Source organism: Mesocricetus auratus, unplaced genomic scaffold (assembly GCF_017639785.1).
Source record: "Mesocricetus auratus isolate SY011 unplaced genomic scaffold, BCM_Maur_2.0 Super-Scaffold_100014, whole genome shotgun sequence".
In the NCBI taxonomy this organism is placed as follows: Eukaryota; Metazoa; Chordata; class Mammalia; order Rodentia; family Cricetidae; genus Mesocricetus; species Mesocricetus auratus.
The window spans coordinates 71,293,525-71,313,605 of NW_024429197.1; the positions used below are offsets into that span (position 1 = coordinate 71,293,525).

Here is a 20,081-nt window from a genome sequence, read left to right on the forward strand (position 1 = left end):
TGGGTGGCAGAGCAGCTCATTACAAATTTTGCACTCAGAGCAATTTGCATTCCATAATTAATGAACATTAAAATGCATAATTACAAACAGAAACAAATGGCTTGGTGATGATGAAAAATTGGGCTGGGAAGCATCAAGAGCGGGCACAGGGAGCAGGAGAAGAGGCGGGGGAGGGGGATTTGGAGAGGACCAGCCGATGGTGGAACAGCTGGGAATTTCCCAGGCAGCCTAGTTGTCTTCCTCTAGAACTGAGATGGAGTAAAGCTCAGGGACCTGGTCCTGAATCTTTATGGATCCTCTCCACAAATGGAGCAGAATGGGAGCTGTGAGCTTGCGTGTCCCAGCTGACTTGAGTTAGACTTCTCTCTCATGTGCTTTACACAGCACTGGGAAGAGACCATCCTCTGAGGGATGGCTCTGAGTCCCTGACTTGCCCTCCTCCCCAGGCCGTCCCCACTCCCTGAGAGCCAGCTTCCCAGGGCTCCCTTTGTAAGCTCTAAGCAATCGCTTAGAGATAATTGAGTTCACTGACTTGGGCAATCTCTTCAAAGAACCAAATCAGATAGTTCAGTTTCTCTGCTGACACCATCCCCACACCCTCCAGGTATATTTGCAGCAAGCTGTGGATGCCTTTCAGGGCTGAAGTCATCGGGTCAGCAGCTAACTTTTTCTTTTCTTATGTGTAAAGTACCATATAGTAAATATTTCAGATTTGGCGAGTCACATGTGGTCTTTTATTTTTATCTCTTGTTCTCCCTTTTCTGAAAAAAAAATGTCAAAGTCATTCTTAGCTGCCGGGCTGTGCAAAACAGCCTGCAGGCAAATAGACATATTCCTCTTGTAAAATACAACTAACACCCCTAGACATTACATACAACTCACACATATTCTTTCTCTCCCTCTCTTCCTCCTCCTCCTTCTCTTTCTGGGCTTAATTTCTCCCATCTTGGAAGGAACAGTGACACTGAAGTACTATGTGGAGCCAGATGCCATCTCCCACAGCCACAAGCAGGACCTTCTTAGATGTCAGTGGAGGCCACATGGAGAAGATGGGCTTCTCTCTATGTCAGAAATAGTCTTCCCTGCCTAAGAAGGGACACATGTAAAAGAGAGGGTTGTTGTGATGACACCTAGGTGCCAGCAGAAGCCTGGGCATTTCTGCATCATGTTACTATGTTTTGACTGTGGATATTGCCCACCTCTTCTGTTTTTCAGATGAACAGGTCTCACTTTTTGAAAACCTATAGATTAAAAAAGCTGGGCCACTTGCAATGCAGCATAAATACAAACAAGTTAGCAATCAAATCATCAGTCAGATTTTGTTTTAATAGTTTTAAAAGATTGGTGAATGGAAAATGAAATCAGACCTTATTTATGAAAGCAAAATAATTTTAATTACAGTAGAGTTTTCCTCAGAAACCGGAAGGAACCATATGGAGAAAGATGCAATTTTGTGGTCTTGGAGTGGGGGACAAGGTCTTTCTAGGTATCCCTGACTGGCCCAGAACTCACAGATATCTGCTTGCTTCTACCTCCCAAGTACTGATTTTAAAAGTTATCACGACCATAACCTGCAAGTGCAATTCTTTCAATTACTGAATGATGAAAAAAGTCCAGTGTCCAATGAGCACACCCCCCTATGGATCAAAGAGAAATAGAAACATTCTGAGCTACAGGGAAAAGAGAGATTGCATCCTGCAAACTGTCTGTAAAAGAGCGGCTGAGGGCGTACTCTAAACAGAAAGGAAATGATAAACAAGTAGATGATGGGGGCAGCATGCCTGAAATTCCAGCATTCGGACATTGAAGCTGAGACGCCAGCCTAGGCTACATGAGACCATGTCTTGAAAAAAATCCATCCTTTAATCAATAAAAGAAAGAAAAGAAATGATCACATGAGGAATTTTGACCACTGAGAAGGAAGGAGGAAAAGAAACACAGGTAGACACAATAGACCTTTCTCTTTCTTTTTTATTTTTTTTTTTTTCTTTTGGATTTTTCGAGACAGGATTTCTCTGTATTATTTTGGAACCTGTCTTGGAACTGGCTTTGTAGACCAGGCTGGCTTTGAACTCACAGAGATCCACCTGCCTCTGCCTCCCAAGGGCTGGGATTAAAGGCGTGCGCCACCAACGCCCGGCACCTTTGTCTTTCTATAAAGCTTTACGTTTGATGACTGAAACAAAAATTGACAGCACTGTCTGATTTGTTTTATATGTATTTAAAGGAATGATGAAGAAATTTCATTTCATTGGAAGAAGAGCAATGGACATGAAACATAGTGAGAAATAAGGTTAATAAACATTACTTCACCTGGGGAAATAAAAAACAAGGGTTCCAGTCAACTCTGACAAGTTACATAAACCCGAGGCACTCAGTCTCTAACTTTATACAAGGAAATGTAGTATAAAGTAGATAAATCCAAATGGAACTCTTAACCACAACCCACAGGAAGGAGAGGAAAAAGAAAGCTGACTATCGGTGAAAACACCAATTGACAAATTAAATCTAAGTCATCCGAATACACAGATTTAAAGACAAGAATTAGCTATTGGGTTAAAACATTTCCGCTACATGCTGCCTACCTGAAATTCATTTCACATCTCAAGGTTGAAGCTCAAAGAGGAGAGAGAGAGGCATGAATCATAAATAAAACCAGAATAGGAGTGACTATTGATATTATATAAAACACAACTTCTTAGAAATTACCAGGGAAGAAGATCATATACAAATTCACAGATAATCATCATCATAAATGTTTATGTACCAAGCACCATAGAAAAATGAACAAAGCAAAAACTGAAAGAATGACAAGGAAAAGAAGACACATCCATAATTTTGGTTGATTTCTTTAGCATTCCTCCTTCAACATCTGGCAAAACAACAGACAATCCGCACAATCATATGAAGAACCAAGCAACACTACCTCTCAAAGGATAGACAACTTTAATAGAATACTGTGCCACAAACTGAAATTTAAATATGTTCTGGAGCCTACAAAATACATGGTAAGATAGAACATACATTCTTGACCAGGAAAAAGTTCTTAATGGACATAAAAATTTACATATGCAAATTACGTTTTCCAGACATAGTAGAAGCAAGTTAGAAATGAGTAACAGAGTATAGTTTTCAAAACAGGCTGCTGTAACAAAATACCACAGTCTGCGTGGCTTAACTAGCATTCATTAATACCTGGCAGTTCTGAAGACCGAAACTCTAAAGCCAATGCTGGTACTGACCCACTTACTAGGAAAGGACAGTTTCCTGACTTGCTTTATTCTCTGTATCTTCATATTTGAAAGAAAATGAACTCTGATTTCCCTTCATTATCAGCTCATTTAACACCACAAATGCAAGCTTTGTTCCCATGATCTAATGACCACGCAAAGACCCAAATAAACAAATAATAAAATAAGAGTTAAGATTTCAACATGTGAATTATGTGAGCGTGTACACCTTGAGTCAGCAAACATCTCTGCATATTTGGAAACAACATACTTTTTCTTTCTTTCTTTGAGACAGGGTTTCTCTGTAGCTGTGGAGGCCGTCCTGGAACTCACTCTGTAGACAAAACTGGCCTCAAACTCACTGAGATGTGCCTGCCTCTGCCTCCTGAGTGCTGGGATTAAGGGTGTGCACCACCACCACCTGGCCCAGAAACAACATACTTGTAAGTGCCCTGTGGACCAAAGAGGAAGTCTTGGACATGAATCTGAAAAACCTCCCAAAGGCACACGTGCTGACACTTGGTTCCTATCGTGTGGTGCTATTTGAGGGATGGGAACAAGGGCCGTGGTACACCTTTGTGTGTGTGGGGTGGGGTGGGGGCAGAAGTCTAGCTTGAGGAAATAGGTCACTGGAGGGCGTGAACATAAAGTTTCAACCGGATTCCCAGTCCTTTCTTCATCTTATGTTATCTGCCTGTCCAGATAAACATTCTCCCCATTCTCCCCATGACCAGAAACGCTGACCAAATGAAATTCTTTCCTTGAGTTGTTTCTCTTGGGTGTTTTAGTCACAGGGACGCAAAAGGAACTAAAACAGGAAATCAATGTCTCAGAAAAGGGGCTATTGCTACAACTGAACCTTACCTAGTTCTTAAGTCTTTGTACTGTGTCGCACCTGCTGTGCGGCCTGCATCCGAGAATGTAGCGAGGTGGTCGGGATAGATGACACAGAGACCGGTCGGTTGCTTTAAGAAAACTTTATCTTCCCAAGTCAGCTTAGGAGAGAGCTCTCAGAAGAAATCTCAGGAGAAGTCTCTGGCGAAATCTCTGGAGAAGTCTCTCCAAGAAAAAAGAGCTTCCCTTTTTAAGGACTTTTGCCATCCATTTACATACCATTCTTTCCACTTCTCACCCTCCTGGCTGGTGGTTTAATCTCCGGCCCCAGAATCGGGGAGACACCACAGGGGGCAGGGACAGGAAGAGGCATCTAGCCGTAGGGGGTGTGACAGTCATGGTATTTCAGTGAGCCAGCCCTTATCTGAGCCCTATCAAGCTTTAAAGCACTGAATTGATTTCAGTAAACATTACATAGATGCCTGCTCCCAGGCCGAAGGGGAAGTGGGTTTCTGCTCAAGGTCTGGTGTCCCCACAGTACTGGTCCCCAGGCAGGTGGCAATGATGAAGACAGAGCTGAATGGGTGATTCTGGTAGGAAGGGATTCAGAGGACCGAAGTGCCAACAGTAAACACTGTGCATGAGGTTTTCAATGAGACAGTGGATGCTGTACTCTGTCAAAAAGAAATGTGTTTCGTTTTGTCTGTGTCCTGAGATTTTTATGGTAGTGACAGGCTAGCTAATTTGGCAGAGTAAATGCCGAGAAAGTCCGAAGCTGTGTGGTGGATTTTGCTTTCTCATTTTGCCCAGGTTTACAGTGAGTATAAAGAACAGACAGTTCAGCAGAAAGACTTTAAAAAAAACTTTAGTTTGTTCAGAAAAGCCCAGGAAAAGTTTGGTTTCAGGAAAACATGCTTTCTGAAGAGATTTGCAATGTTGAAAAACAACCATTGGCATGATAAAAAACAGGCCACTGTGGCAACCTGTTTTCTCTGAGGCATCATCAAGAGTAATGTCTGTTATTCAACATAGTGCTGGATATCCCAGCCACTAAGAGGAGAAAAGAAACTAGAAAAATCAGTAAGAAAGTGAACAGAAGACTGAAATGCTCTTAATTATAAATTACACCTTTATTTACTGACCAAATGCTTCTTTTTAAATTCTAAGCATAAATAAGATTGTATTTAAAAAAATACACGCTCACATGTGTGTGTGTGTGTAAAGTTTTAGTTCAGTTTTCTATGAGGCTAGAGGGCACATCTATTTATCATGTTATAACTCATCAATATCCACATCTTTTTTACTTGCTGAGTGCTTATTATATGTCAGATCCATAGCCAGACACAGAAAACCTGGTGTGTTTTCTCAGTTTACAAAAATGCCATCAAAAGAGACCTTGTTGCTTCCATTTACAGGTGAGAGGTGCAGCAGACTTCTTATATGACCAAAATGGAGTGTGTGGGCTGAGAGCTAGGGAGACCTGAGGCCTTAGCCGATGGTCTGTGTGGGATGTGCTTCCATCCTTGGAACCTCAGTGGTAGAGTAAATTGCTTAGAACAGCTGAGGATCAATCTTACTCTACCCAGTGTTTCTCTCAGCTTTTCCCTATTGTGACAAATACCCCCAAGAAACAACTCAAAAGAGAAAATGCTTATTGTGGGTCATGACATGAGAGGGTTCATCTGTGACCAGATGGCTCTATTGATTCTGGGCTGTGGTCCTGCAGAACATTATGCCAGAAGGGCATAGCAGAGAAAAGCAGCTCACCACACATCAGCCAGGAAGCAGGAAGAGTGAAGAAAGGGGCCGGACCAAGACACAACCTTCCAAGGAGAAAAGAAATCTTTTCTATGATTAAGTCCTGTCTTCCACAGCTTCCCTACAACATCTACATTTCGAATGCATCAGTGGATTACACCAATGATTTGATCAGTGCCATCATGATCAAATCCTTTTTTAGAAATACCCTCTCTTTGACTGGACTCTGGGAGCTCGGCCCCTGGCTTAGTTGTGGATCTCTGCATCTGCTTCCATCAGTTACTGGATGACTATGATGACAATGAAAGGTAGTCATCAATTTGATTACAGGGAAGACCGGAGACAGGGGGAAGTGATAATATGAGCAAAGGGGTCAAGATCATGATGGGGAAACAGAGAGACAGCTTAAATGAGCTAGCGGGAGCTCACTAACTCCAGACTGACAGCTGGAGAGTCTGCTTAAGACAAACTAGACCCTCTGAATGTGGGTGACTATTTATAGGGTCACTGGCAATGGGACCAGGATGTATCCCTAGTGCATGAACTGACTTTTTGCAGCCCATTCTCTGTGGAGGGATATCTTGATTAGCCTAGATACAGGGAGGAGGACCTCTGTCCTGCCTCAATGTGATATGACAACTTTGCTGACTCCCTTATAGGAGGCCTTGCCCTCTCTGAGGAGTGGATGGGTGGCCATGTGGGGGAACAAGGAGAGGAGGGAGGGGGGACTGGGACTGGTATGTAAAGTAAAAAAAAAGATTGCTTTTAAAAAAGTTAAAAATAAAATAAAAAAGGAAAAAGAAAAACAGAAATATCCTCATAGACACCGAGGCCTTTGCTAGTCTCTTATGCATATTTCAATCTATTTGGGTTTACATCAAGATTAACCACCACACACAAAATTCAGCTAAGAGCCACAGAGTTGACAAACTTAGGAAGCCCTGCCTTTCCCTACCCTTATTTTGTAACTGATTCACTCTCCTCATCTGCGCATGGAAACAGCGACACTGTCCATCTCTGTTCCTCCGGCTACTGCAGGGACTCACACCCTGGGCGACTGAAAACAACATCAATGCCTTCTCTAACTGTTCTGTATGCCAGACATATGGGCTCACAGTGCTGACTGGGAGGTGCTGCTCCCCCTGGAGGCACTGGAGGAGGAGAATCTATTCCTTCCTTCTCCCAGCTCCTGGGGGCTGCATCAGTGCTCATTCGTGGCTACATTGTACCCCCAACGCTGTCTTCGCTGGCACATTGACTACTCCTCTGTGTATATTTTTTCACAATTTCATACATTTATTCAATGTATCTTGGTCAGATACAACCACTATTGTCTTCCCACTTCTCAGAACCTCCCAACATGACTCCCTACCACCTCGTGGCTTCTTCTGCTTTTTAAAAAGAACCTGCTGGGAGCAATTAGTGTTTCCTGCATATAATGGGTAGACGACTAGCAGCCACACCCCTGAAGAAAGATGAATCCTCCTTTCCAAACATCCATCAGTTACCAATAGCTTCTCAGTTAGCAGTGCAGCCTCAGGAGCTCCTTGTCCATCAGTACTGAGATGCCGACTGATCTTAAGCCATGCTGTATGCGGATAATCACAGCTATGGTGACTTCATACGTCCGTGTCATATCTAAAAGTCTGCACCTCACAGCTCTCCTTCCCATCCTCCACCTATATTCTTTCTATCACCTCTAATGTGATACTCCTTGATCCTTGGGGATGGGGAGGTGATAGAGCCCCCCACTTAGGGCCAAACATGCAATATTCACTTACTCTCAGCCCTTTGATCAGTTACAAATCTTTGCATTGACTACTACTGGGACCATAATTTCTTCATGAATCTCTCTTTTAAGGACATCTGTGTTGACATTTAGATTACCCTGTAAAGTTCAAAATAGTCTCAAGAGATTCTTTTTAATCTCACCTGCAAATTTTTTTCCATGGTTGGTAGCATTCACAGTTTCTGGGGCTTGTGGTAGACACATATCTTCAGGAGTCATTGTCAATCCACTTGTGTGTTTGTTATAAGGACTAAAGAAGCAAGAATGGTTAACTTGGTAGGGGAGACACACACACACACACACACACATACACACACACACACACACACACACACACACACACACACACACACACAAACAATCTGGACTTTCCATTGAAAGAACAAAAGCACTGGGAGCCATGAAGGAATTGAAGGAACTTTGACAAATACCTTATACAAGATATTTCCTGTTATTTGGTAAGAAAGTCCAACACTTGTTTCTGAATATTTCCAGGTTGACAAAACCCAGCCCCCACTAACTGGTTCTAATTAACCACATGATCAGTGCCCTTCTGCCTGATAGTTGATGTTCAGAATCAGGCAAGGCCTCTCCTGAGCTTGTATTAATATGTACAACACTTCACTCACATGCAAAATTGATTTTTCTCTTTAAGCACAAAATGTAGCAGTTTTATAGCCTTTCTGCAGCTTGACAAAGGCCATTTATAACCTAGTTTCTCCATCACCCTTGCTGGCACCAGTCTCAAATGTCTGGAAGAACTCTCTTGTGCATTTGTAATTACAAATCATACTCGGGCAAAATTTAATTTCCAAGAGAGATGACCTCCTTTTTATTGCAGTGGTTTGTGGAAATTAATGTGGATGTGTGTGTTGTTGTTCCTATAATTTTAGGATCGTGGGGAGGAGACTGTGGAGCTGACGGGGAGGCAAGAAGGGGGCATTTTAATCAGTGATGTCTATTGACAGACAAAGAGGGCTGAGCTCTCGCTGTTATCTTAGTGGAAATGACAGCAAAGTGCCTGAAATTAAAACCTGGTACCTTGTTCAGAAGGCAAGGATGTTAAGACTGCTTCTCCATCAGTGGATCTTGAGATAAACTTAGCCCACTGAATGATGGCAATTAACAGACAAGTGAACTTCAACACTAGCTTTCACATTCACACAGATTCAAGGTGACAAGACACAAGGAAAATTGTGTCACGGCTGAGATCCTAGAAGGTGGGAATCTCTTGTGGGGGGTTGCATAGGACCTAGAGTTCCATACAAGGATGTGTAGATAGCTGACAGAGGGTTTGCACACAGTCTGTAGAAGACTTCTATTGTTAGCTTAAGGGAAATCCGAGCATTTGCAGACTCATTTACTTATGGATGCTGAGGTATAATGCTGTTCAGGAATATCATTTCAGTGGCCATATAGAAGACAATGTAGAGAAGCCAGACTGCTTAGGAGTCTCCCCACACTGCTGTGAGTAGACAAGTTGCTCACTTAGGGATCCAGGGACAAGGGTGGGAAAGAAATCAAGTCAACATAGAATGGCAACACACATTTCTTGAGTACCAATTGCATGACAGAATCTGAAAGATATGCATTCTTGCTTATGCTTCATATTTGAGCTTCGCTGCTAATCTACAGTTTACAATACATCTATTTCATACACAACCATGCTGAAACTCAGAGAGGGTAGTAATTGCCTAAGGTCACACAATGAGAGGAGCTGGAATTTAAATTCATATTATTAGGTTTTGGTTTGGGACTTTTTAAAATATACCTAGAAGCCTTTCTAGGTGACTCTTATAGTGGGAGACCTCTTTCAAGCAACAATTATAAAAACAATAAAGATGATCCTACCTAGCACTGTTGGCATTAATGACATTTATAACATGTTTCTGTGAAGTCTGGTCCCAAGCATTTTGACAACATTATGTCCCTTCAGTCTCAGAATTCAGTGAGGAAGATGACTACAAAATCCCTATTTACTGCAAGGTATATTGAGGTTATAGAAGTAAAGAATGTTATCCAAGGCCACACTGTTCATAATGGGTCTAATAAGACTCTGGTCACCATCTGTGTGTGAGGAGAGAAATGGAACCTGCCACCCCCTGCACCATAACCAGCCTGCTGTGTTCTCTCCAAACAGTGTCCTGAGGAACTGAGGCCCATGAAGGATGGCTCAGGCTGCTATGATCACTCCAAGGGCATTGACTGCTCTGATGGCTTTAACGGAGGGTGTGAGCAGCTTTGCCTACAACAGACACTGCCTTTGCCCTATGATGCCACCTCCAGCACCATCTTCATGTTCTGCGGGTAAGTCTCCGCCTCTCAGGTCCAGGAATCCCACGTAGCTAAAGGGAATCTGTGGACAAACGCTCAGGAAATACTACCTGGCCTTTTTCTTCTTTTGATTCATGTCCTGTTGGGTGTGCAAAAGAAGAATGGGTGAGAAAACAATGGCTGAGGGGCACATACACTCATGTCTAAGCCTCTTCCTAAGTTATAGATGTTGTCTCATTCTGGTCCACGGCCCTGATCTTTCTCTGTCGTGCTTGAAGCTCCACCAGTGTACGTTGAGACAGATTCATGGATGTTGAATGTGTGTGTACAAACACTCACATTGGCTCTACCAGGTTGCAAACTATGGGACCTCAGCAGTTAGTGTTTACTGCTTTGCCTCTCTGGGTCTGATGTCCATCTAGGTCAGGACAACTCACTGGGGAGCAGCACGCATAAAGCAAATCACATAGGAGGAGTTTCTAGACAGCCTCTGGCTCTCTGAAGAATTCAAGCCCAGGTGCTTTGGCTATTTTTATCTTTCCTTTTTGTATTGGTTGGGGAAGGCTTGGGATTGAACCCAGGGCCTTTCCTATGCCAGGCAAGTGCTCTATCACTAAGCTGCATCCCTAGCTGAACAAAGTGAATTTAGGAATCAGTATGAGAGATGAAGAAGAGAACTCATTCAGACCGACTGAGTATGTTCGCCATGGCCTCTGCTCTCTCTCTCTGGGCTGCAGCTTACCAAACTGTCAGGCGTATTGCCACACAGAGGGGCAGATGACAATTCTTCCAAGGGTTCCGTTTACATGACACTCGTGCTGCCTCAGTGCCTAGAATGGTGTTTGGGTCTCAGTAACCTCTCCAGAAAAATAGCAACAGTTTTTGTTTTTCTCCTCCTACTCACTGCTCCTCTGATTTGCTCATCTTTGGCTTTCTGTCACCCAAAAAGAGTCTGTGATCCCTAGCAGAGGTATACAAGACTTTCTCATTACCAAAGCAAAGCAGAGAAAGAGAGACTTAGCAACATTTACAGTCCTGTACACACACACACACACACACACACACACACACACACACACACACACACACACACACAAAAGGTGGGCGCAGACATGGCTTTAATGCCAGTTTACCAGAAAATTAATTTAACTTTCTTTCATTGGTCTAGTCCAGAGTTAAGTACTTAGTTCAGGGTCTCCTGATCCTGCCCCTTTCTAACTGGGGGCTGCTGGTGCCTTCACTGGAGGTCTTAGATATGTATCGATAAAATAAATAAGAAATAAATTAGTGTATGCAGACGTAAGTTTATGGCAGTCTCTCCTCAGCTTAAGTGACTGCAGGGCAATGTTGAGTAAATTATGCATGGGCTCAGATCTGCAGGCTTGCATACGGAATCAGCTGTGTTCTTATCATTGTTATTTTCCTGTCTATGCACTTTGTGGGAGGGTGTTCTGCAGAAAATAACAACAGTCACAGTGGCAGCCATGGGAGTAATGGATTTTGACATCAGAAACCATCAACACCTTCTACCCAGTGTGCACTGCAGGGCACCTTGGATTCAATAGATTCTTGTCCCAGGACTCCTGTCCTTTGTCATCTGTAAAATGCTGATAAGACCTGTCTCAGTATAAAGATGGTTGTGGACGGTACAAAACACTGTCTACTTTACTGTCCTGTTAAGTAACATATTAAAGGCCATAGCAATGCTATGATAGCTCGTGGCCTTCTTGCTGGGTGACCTTTGGCATGTGACTTAGCATTGCTTAACTCTGTACCTCAGTTTTCTCCTCTGTAACACAGGCATCATAGTCTCTTCGCATAGGATTATTACAGGGAATGAGTGAGTGCCCAGAGAGCTTTGGAGCCACACAGAGTGTGCAACATAACGGCACTGTGTGACCTGATGATGACATCATGCCCTCCACTTTACTTTGCTGCTCTGTGAGCCTGGGCTTACTGACCTTTTGTACCATGAAATTTCTGTGAAAGTGTTAAACAAGATTGGATTAGACTGTGGCTAGCTGTTAGAGCCCCTTCACTGTTGGTAAACAGGACAGAAAAGGAAATGGAATTCAGGCTTCCTAAAACCAACTGTAGTTTCCACATGTTTTGGAAATTGTCTATTAAGCATGCAAATGAGAAGTTACCCACACTTGTTGGAAGCACTGTAAACAATGAAGGCTATTAGCAGGTGCTTGTGAGAGAGCTGGCTGAGAGAGAAGTAAGATGCTGTCGAATTAAGCAGGGTAAACAAAACAGACCCTCCCTTGCTCAGCTCACATAAAGCACTATGACCTTTTGAAGGTTGGACAGGAGCAGGCTAAATAAATCTGTTTGCTGCCAGGTTAAGAACAGCAGCTAATGATTCATTAAGCACTTCTTACGTGTCATGACTGCTCTAAGTGACTGCTCTGTTACTGTTCATGACAATTCAGCAGGAAGGGGGCAGTTATGATTTCTACTTTGCCGGTTAGAAAACCAAGCACAGAGTGCTCAGGCTTGGTGGTTGCCCAAGGTTACGTAGCTGGGCATAGGAATGCCAACCTAGGCTGTGTGGCTCCAGTCTCAGGCAGCTGGCAGCTGCCAGCCTCTGAGTGTATCCAGTCATGGGATCTTGGTGAAGTGACTCAGGCTCTTTGAGCCTCCGCTCTTCAGAAGTGACTGTATGCAGTTGTGGGGAGTGAGTGAAATTCTGCAAGCAGGGAGACTGGCACATGGAATGAAGCGTTCAGTCAGCTGTGTAATTATTAGTTTATAGGGAGAAAGCTGTAGTATTTAAGTATTCAGTTACTGGATTTTTGTTTGCTTGCTTGCTTGTTTGTTTGTTTGCTTTGGGGTACCAACAATCGCCAGCTGCCCAAGAACCAGAAGATTAGGCTTCCGAAATCTCTTGATTCTGCACACAGAGCAATTGAGTTGCCCTATGTGTGCTACTCATGATAGAAACCCTTTTCTATTTCCTGGATTTTATGTTGTGCGTCCTACTCTCTATCCAGTTCCTAGAACAGAGCCTAGCACACAGCAGATGTTCAATTTGTAAGTGTTTTTAAAAGGTCTTCACTTAATATAAGTCAATGTAAGGCATTGCTCACCTGGCCATTTCAGTTAATATTTCACACGCATCCCTATGTTGCTCCAGCCTCTAAAATTTAACTGCACTGTTCTCTCTTTAACCCTTCTTCTCTGTGTACCCAAATTGTCCCATTTGTCTCCCTGGTCCTCTAACCTGGACATCTCTTCGTCATCTTCTAGTCTTGTTTGTTTGTTGAGAGAGACAGTGTTTCTTGGTGTAGCACTGGCTGTCCTGGAACTCACTATGTAGACCAGGCTGGCCTTGAACTCAGAGATCCATCTGCCTCTGCCTTTGGAGTGCTGGGATTAGAGGTGTGCACCACCAATGCCTGCTTTCTGTTCTTAAGGCAAGCAGCAGCATCTTCACCAAGCTCTCCTGAACACCATGGGATCCATGAATGAGATGGATAGTTACCTCAGTGCTGGGTAATAATGGCAAGGTTTTCAAATAAAGACTGCTTAAATGATGACTCCGCATTTACCAAGTGGGATCAGAGAACATATAGAAAGGAATTTTTCTTTTTGGCATTCTTATGTTTATGTGTCTAATATATTATATACATATGTATAATCATGGAGACTAGCATACTGAATGAAGCATTCAATATTCTATATAGTTAATAATTGAAAACAGTTTTTCATTTCTACCCATCCTTTGCTAAATGAGAGGAATACTTAAATTGACCTGTAATTCAGTTTTTACTGGTGGTTGAGGTAGGTAGTTGAGGCAGGATCCCATGGAGTCCACCCAAGCTAGCTTTGGACTGACAATGTAGCCAGAGATAACCTTAAACTCCAGATCTTTGTGTCCACCTCTCAAGCATTGGGGTCACCAGCATGCACCAACACACCTACCATTTGTGGCTGATCCAATTTTCCTCATGATATCTGCACATATCTTACAGACTGGATCTCTGGTTAACTATCCAGATTGCCAGTCTCTTGCCAGAATGACACACCCAGTGCATGTTTTTCTATTTATGGGACTTCACTGAATTCCTGACTTACCTGTCATACCTTGTACCCTTTAAAAAAGAATCTATTTCTTAGCCACCTGGGTGTCGGTCTTAGAAAACATGACCAACACAACTCTCATAAAAGACGGCATCTAACTGGGGCCTTCCCTACAGTTTCAGAGGGTGAGTCAGCATCGTCATGCATGGACTCTGGCAGCAGATAGGCTAAGTGCTGGAGAAGTACCTGAGAGTTGCACCCCTAATCCATAAGCATAGAGGGATGAAAAGAGGGGGGGAGGGAGAGAGACAGAGAGAGAGATAGGGAGGGAGGGAGGAAGAGGCTAGGTCTGGAATGAACTTTTTGAAACCTTAAAGCCTGTCCCCAGTGACACGTCTCCTCCCACAAGGCCACACCTATACCAACAAGGACACACGTGCTAGGACAAGGTCACAGCTCCTAATCTTTCTCAAGCAGTGCAACCCTGATGACTAAGCTTTCAAATCTAGGAACCTGTGGAAGTCATTCTTGCTCAGACCTCTAAGGCGTCTGTGCTACCACCATTTCCTACTACTACTTGACCTAAGCAAGGGCTTCTTCAAAACTCTGACAGCTGAAAGAGGGAATTTGCTTGCCTTGGGTTTGGTGCATCCTCCCTGTGCTTGGGAATTTCTTCGATGCCAACAATGTATAATGAAGCACTGATCACGGGTTCTTGTCCACCAAGGACAAAGAGGACACCAAGAGCAGGTTGCCGAACCCTGGCTTGGTCCTGATGTGTGAGAGAAGAGGCCAGGTAAGCTTGGTGGCTTGCAGAAGCTTTGCCATAGGTTGTGAAGCCACTGGACTCTAAACTAATCATTTAGAATGAATCTTATAGATGGGGAAGCACTGACTTCTGTGAGGACCCCAGCCAGTTGCCTAGCAACTGCAGGTACCTACTGTGTTTGTGTGGGTGTGTTTACAGTGTCTACCACACACGTTTCCAAGAGAGCATAATTTTAGCCACGTAAACCCCATGCAGTTTTTTTAAGTTGCTAATATAAAGACAGGGTTAAACAGGAGTATATATAAGCAATGAAAGGGAAAAGGAGAAAATAGTGCCGAGAGTCTGAAATGAGAAAGTCACTCAACAGAATAAATTCAGCTTTGTGCCTCTTGCAAATGAAAGTAAACAGTTACGAAAACAATACAGTAGATTACATAGTGGTCTTTTTCTTGAGAAAAACATTCTGTTGTGTATTTTCAAATCTGTTTTGGGGGGGTGTGTATAGTTCCTTAGTGTTATTAACTAAGACATTTATCCACTTGCTCCCATGTAAACAATGTTGAGAATTCCAGCAGGTTTGGAGTTTCCATATTTTTCTGGATGGTTAAAAAGAAAATTGAGGCTCACAGCCACATGCACTACTCTTCAGAGGAAAAGGTAGGAGTTTGAACTATTCCAAGGATTTCTCAGCTCCAACTTCAATGAAAATATATTTACAAGACGGCAAGGTAGCTCAGCAGTTAAGAGCACCAATTGCTCCTGTAGAGGGCCCAAGATCAGTTCCCAGTATCTTTTCTAATGCCAGTTCCAGGTGATCTGATATTTTAATCTGACCTCTATGGACACTTTTTTTTAAAGGTCATACATGCAGACAAAACTCAGACATATAAAATTTGTTTTAAAAGAATTTATACACATTGGCTCAGAAACATGCCATCCTCGAATCATCCTAATTGTCCATTGGGTTGAATGTTCTCTTTACATGGTTTAGGAAGGGAGAGCAGACAAATGCGCATGAGTACTGACGGGGATTCCTTATTTTCATTCCCCAAACCAGTATCTGCTCTGGCTTTAGACAATGCTGGACCAGGGAGTGGAGACACTGGATGTGATTTTGAGCATTAGTAAACTGTGGATAGAGTCACACACTCAGCACTTGTTTCGTCACTTTCTGCCTGATGGGCTAAAACCAGAGCTCTCTCCCTTTGCGTCTGAGCTGAAGGATGTAGATTCTACCTCGCATAGTATTAGATACTCTTCTCAGTGCTTGAACCAAATACCAGACAAGAAGCAACTACATATGGGAAGGGTTTATTACGGCTCTAAGTGTAAGGGGATACAGTCCATCCTTGGTGGCAGGAGCTGGAGGCAGCTGGTCACATTGTGTCCGCAGCCAGGAAGTAGATAATGAACAGGAATGGTGGTAGGCTATTGAAGGCTCCAGAGCCTTAGTAAACAGCACCTCCAGCTAGAGAAATGCTCAAATACATGAGCCCCTGGGGGTCTCTTTTCACATTCAACTCACAATACTGAATTAACACTGGATGCCTGCCTACATGCTAGAGGGAATTTTTAGTGCGAAGGATGAAATCTAGGGTCTCAACAAGTTAGACAACTCAGCTATATTTGAATACCTGAAAGCTGGATTATTGTCAGACGTTATGGCCGTGTGCTGTTTGTTAAACATTTTCAAATTATCAGCAAATTGAGGGAAACACATAGAGTTTGCCCAGGGGTTTTGAAAGGCACTTTCCTATAGGTTTTGGGAAATGCTAGTTCTGAAAAGTGGTCAAAGATTGACAAAAAACACAACAGCTGAATGATGGGGGATGTTCTTCTGTATATTTTACTTATTGGTTGATAAATAAAACACTGACTGGCCAGTAGCCAGGCAGGAAGTATAGGTGGGGCTACCAGACAAGGAGAATTTTGGGGAGAGGATGGAGAAAGTAAGCTGCCAGAGAGATGCTGTGTAGCTTCTGGTAAGATAGGACGCAGGGTATTTTCCGGTAAGATGAGGCTATGTAGGAATACATAAATTAATATGTATGGGTTAATAATTGAGAGAGATGTAGCCAATAAGAAGCCTAAGCCATTAGTCAAACAGTTTATAATTAATATAAGTCTCCATGTGTTTATTTGGGACTAAACGGTTGTGGGACCAGGTGAGACAGAGCCTCTGTCTACACTGAATGTATGGCTCATAGAGGAAAGTCTGTCCTTTAGGTTCTACAGATGGAAACTTCTTCATTCTGCCAAGTCCCACAGCCACTTATAAAATAATCACTCTGAGACTTCATATTAATTACAAACTGTTTGGCCTATCAGCTCAGGCTTATTATTAACAAGTTCTTATAACTTAAATTAGCCCATTACTATTAATCTGTGTATCACTACAAAGCTCATGGCTTATTACCTCAAATCTTGCTTCTCCAGTGACTGCTTGCATCTCCCAGACTCTGCCTTTCTTCTCCCTGTATGCCTGCTTATATATACTGCCTGTCTCTATTCTGCTTGACTATTGGCCAAATCAGCTTCTTTTTTAACCAATGGTAATAAAACATATTCACAGCATACAAAGGAACATCCCACATCAAGGTTCCTAGTGTATTTGAGGGTGGTCAATGATATGATGACTTCTGCTGAGGAGAAATATATGTCTATAGTAAAATACACATATCTCCATGTGTTTAGAGAATTAAAATTAAATTAATTTTTACCAATGATTTTGACAGAGTTGAAATGTTATTCTTTTTTTCTTTTCTAGTGTGAAATGCCAGTGTTTCTTATAATTGTAGAGAGCAGATAAAGTCTCTATTTAATTAGTCTAGAGTGTCCCATGGAAACTGTCATCTTCCCTTTCCCTCAGTACTCTTCTATCTCCTCCCCAATCCTTTTCTTTTCCTTCTCTTTCCTTTGCTTTCTCTCACCCTTTCCCAGATAGATTTGAGTACATTACTTCCAAAATGTTTTTTTCTACAGACTTCTTTTTTTTCTTTAAGTAAAACACTTGGATCAAGACTATATGAAGAAAAACTTTATGGGTCTTCATTTTGGTTAATATTGGGCCAATATTAAGACACCCCAATAAGAGATGCTCTTGCAACACTAAATAATGGGAATGAAACTGTTGAGGTACATGGCTAATGGCTTGTACCTATGTCATCATGGTCAACATAGTCTAAGTTCACTGCCATCTGGTCCAAGTCTCTGGTGTGCATTTCCTTCCCTTCCATTTAGCCTTCACTGTTTTTTATTTTCAATCTTTCGGTAAGGATTTGATTCCATTATTTATTTTTAGAAATACTTTCTAGCTTATGTATTTCAATAAACAATACTATCGATCCCATAAACCACTGAGAAATGATGGAATAAGCAATTCAGAAATCACAAAAATAAAACTGAAAAAGTGTGTACGTTGAGTATTCGACTTTCTTCTATAGGTTCCTGGTTTTTATTACCAAAAAAGAAAAAAAAAAGCAAGAGGGTTAGAAAGGTTAATTTATGCTAATGTGGAAGACCCCTGAATGTGGAGAAAGCTGGCCAGTGTCAAGGTCCTAGTTTGGCCAAGTAGTCATGTGACCTTGGTCAAAGAAGTCAGTTCTCCCAAGACTCAGATTTTCCAAAGGCAATGCAAAAACAAAAGTGCCCATCTCTCCACTTTACTCTGAAGGTTAAATAAACAAACATGCTGTTGACCAGACACAGAGGAAGTTTTATGGGGCTCTTTACAAATCCCCACACAGCTCTGTAATCCCTCCAATGTGATGAGCATATTAAAAGAGGCACAGTCATTGCTTTCAGCTTAAATGCCCACTCTGTGTCTGTACCTATTTTATGTTTTGCATTTGGCATATGTATAAATATATAATTTCATGCAGATCTTGGCTGTTTTCCTGTGAGCCTACGCTCTTTTGAATTTCTGTTAAAAAAAAAAAAACCTCCCTGACAACAGAATGTTCTAGAGAAGCCGTATAATTATGTGGCATCATACAGAAATAAAATTTAAAAAGAAAGCAACAGCTAAACAGACCGTCACATAAATCTTTCTGTGTGCTAAGGTGCCCCGAGGGAGAGAATTGTTCACATTTCAAAACTCAGAGGATCATTCGCCTTTGTGAAGCTGGGTTTTTGCCCTGGGTGTATGGGGTCTTACAGAGCTTGCCCCGGGCTATTTTGTTTTTTCTCTCTCTTCCTTTCTTGCTGAACCATAATCCTTTTCCACCCTGAAGTAAAAGAGAAGTCCCTGGAATCTGCAGTGTTGATGCTAAAATTGTGCACGTAGACTCACATCCACTGTACTTGAGGAATGACACCCTGGGCCCACCTCCTAACACCACTGTTAAGTAGCTCAGGAAGCCCCTTCTCGTCTCTGATCCTTGGTTTTCTCTTTTGACAATGGAAGCAGGGAAGTGCCACTCCATGAGGTGAACCCCCACAAATTCAGTAACTAAGAACAACACAAGGGTACTACCTGATAGCTCCAACTGTCAAAACTCCTCAAATATAGGCACTAGCCTCATTGGTTATATTCTGGAGACTTGAGTAGCCTTCCTCCTGTATTTTCCAGCTGCTGGGGACTGATACTCAGTTCTCTTGCTGCTGTCCTTTAAGGTCTTATTTGACTACGATGTGGCTTATCAGAACTCATGATCTTAGAGGTCTCTGTGTGGATGTTTGGTCCTGTTGCATCGGGTATGTCGCACACAGCACAATGCATGACTGGCAGGTGGATGTGACAGAGAAGGAAGGCTGCCTACTTCACAATGGTAGGGAAGCAAAAGAAAGAAAGAAGGGCTAGAATCTGAGTATCTCCCTCAAGGGCATTTCATCTCCAGTGGCATAACTTTCTTTCCACTCGAAGAGGTTCTACAACCCCCTAATGGAGTCACTGTTTGGTTAAGCACATATTTAATACATCTATTATAGGTTGTAAGTAGCAAATCAGGTGGGCTATAAAGTGTTTGTGCATCTGTACTTTTGCGGATATGGGATTGAGTTTTGCAAATACAGATGAACATATATGCAGTGCGTGTATTTTGATTATATGTTATACATATTAGTTACATATATAAAATGTGAATTGTACATATCATTAATTCTTAATGAACAGCACTAAGTATTCCCAATTTTATATTTTGACAAGAAAAAAGAAAAAGGAAGGAAGAGTCAATTGCAACTTTAAGAAAACCTGGATCTAGAGAGAAGCAAGAGTGTAACTGGCCTTTTACAGGCAAATGACAATACTCATAACCAGTGCAATCGGTGATACACTGGTTTATTACTATATGAAAAGTGCAGTATTATACTGCCTCCAAGTTATCTCTAATTCTCACATCAGCTTCTTGATGAGGGCTCCAATTATCCTTTTTTAATGGATTATGACACTGAACCTAGGAAA

At 42.3% G+C, this 20,081-nt stretch overlaps 1 protein-coding gene and 1 non-coding gene across 5 annotated transcripts in view; one reads left to right on the top strand and one right to left on the bottom strand.

The window, feature by feature from the left end:
* The window catches only part of Astn2 (astrotactin 2), a 972,600-nt gene that overhangs the window by 593,930 nt on the left and 358,589 nt on the right, over positions 1-20,081 (top strand). For all 4 annotated transcript variants that reach the window (XM_040757328.1, XM_040757329.1, XM_040757330.1 and 1 more), the window contains one exon: positions 9,752-9,918. In XM_040757328.1, the coding sequence (XP_040613262.1) occupies positions 9,752-9,918 (167 nt within the window). The remainder of the gene's footprint in view (positions 1-9,751; positions 9,919-20,081) is intronic.
* LOC121144195 lies at positions 12,718-12,839 on the bottom strand. Its single transcript, XR_005881519.1, has one exon. It is a non-coding gene; the product is annotated as a U11 spliceosomal RNA (small nuclear RNA).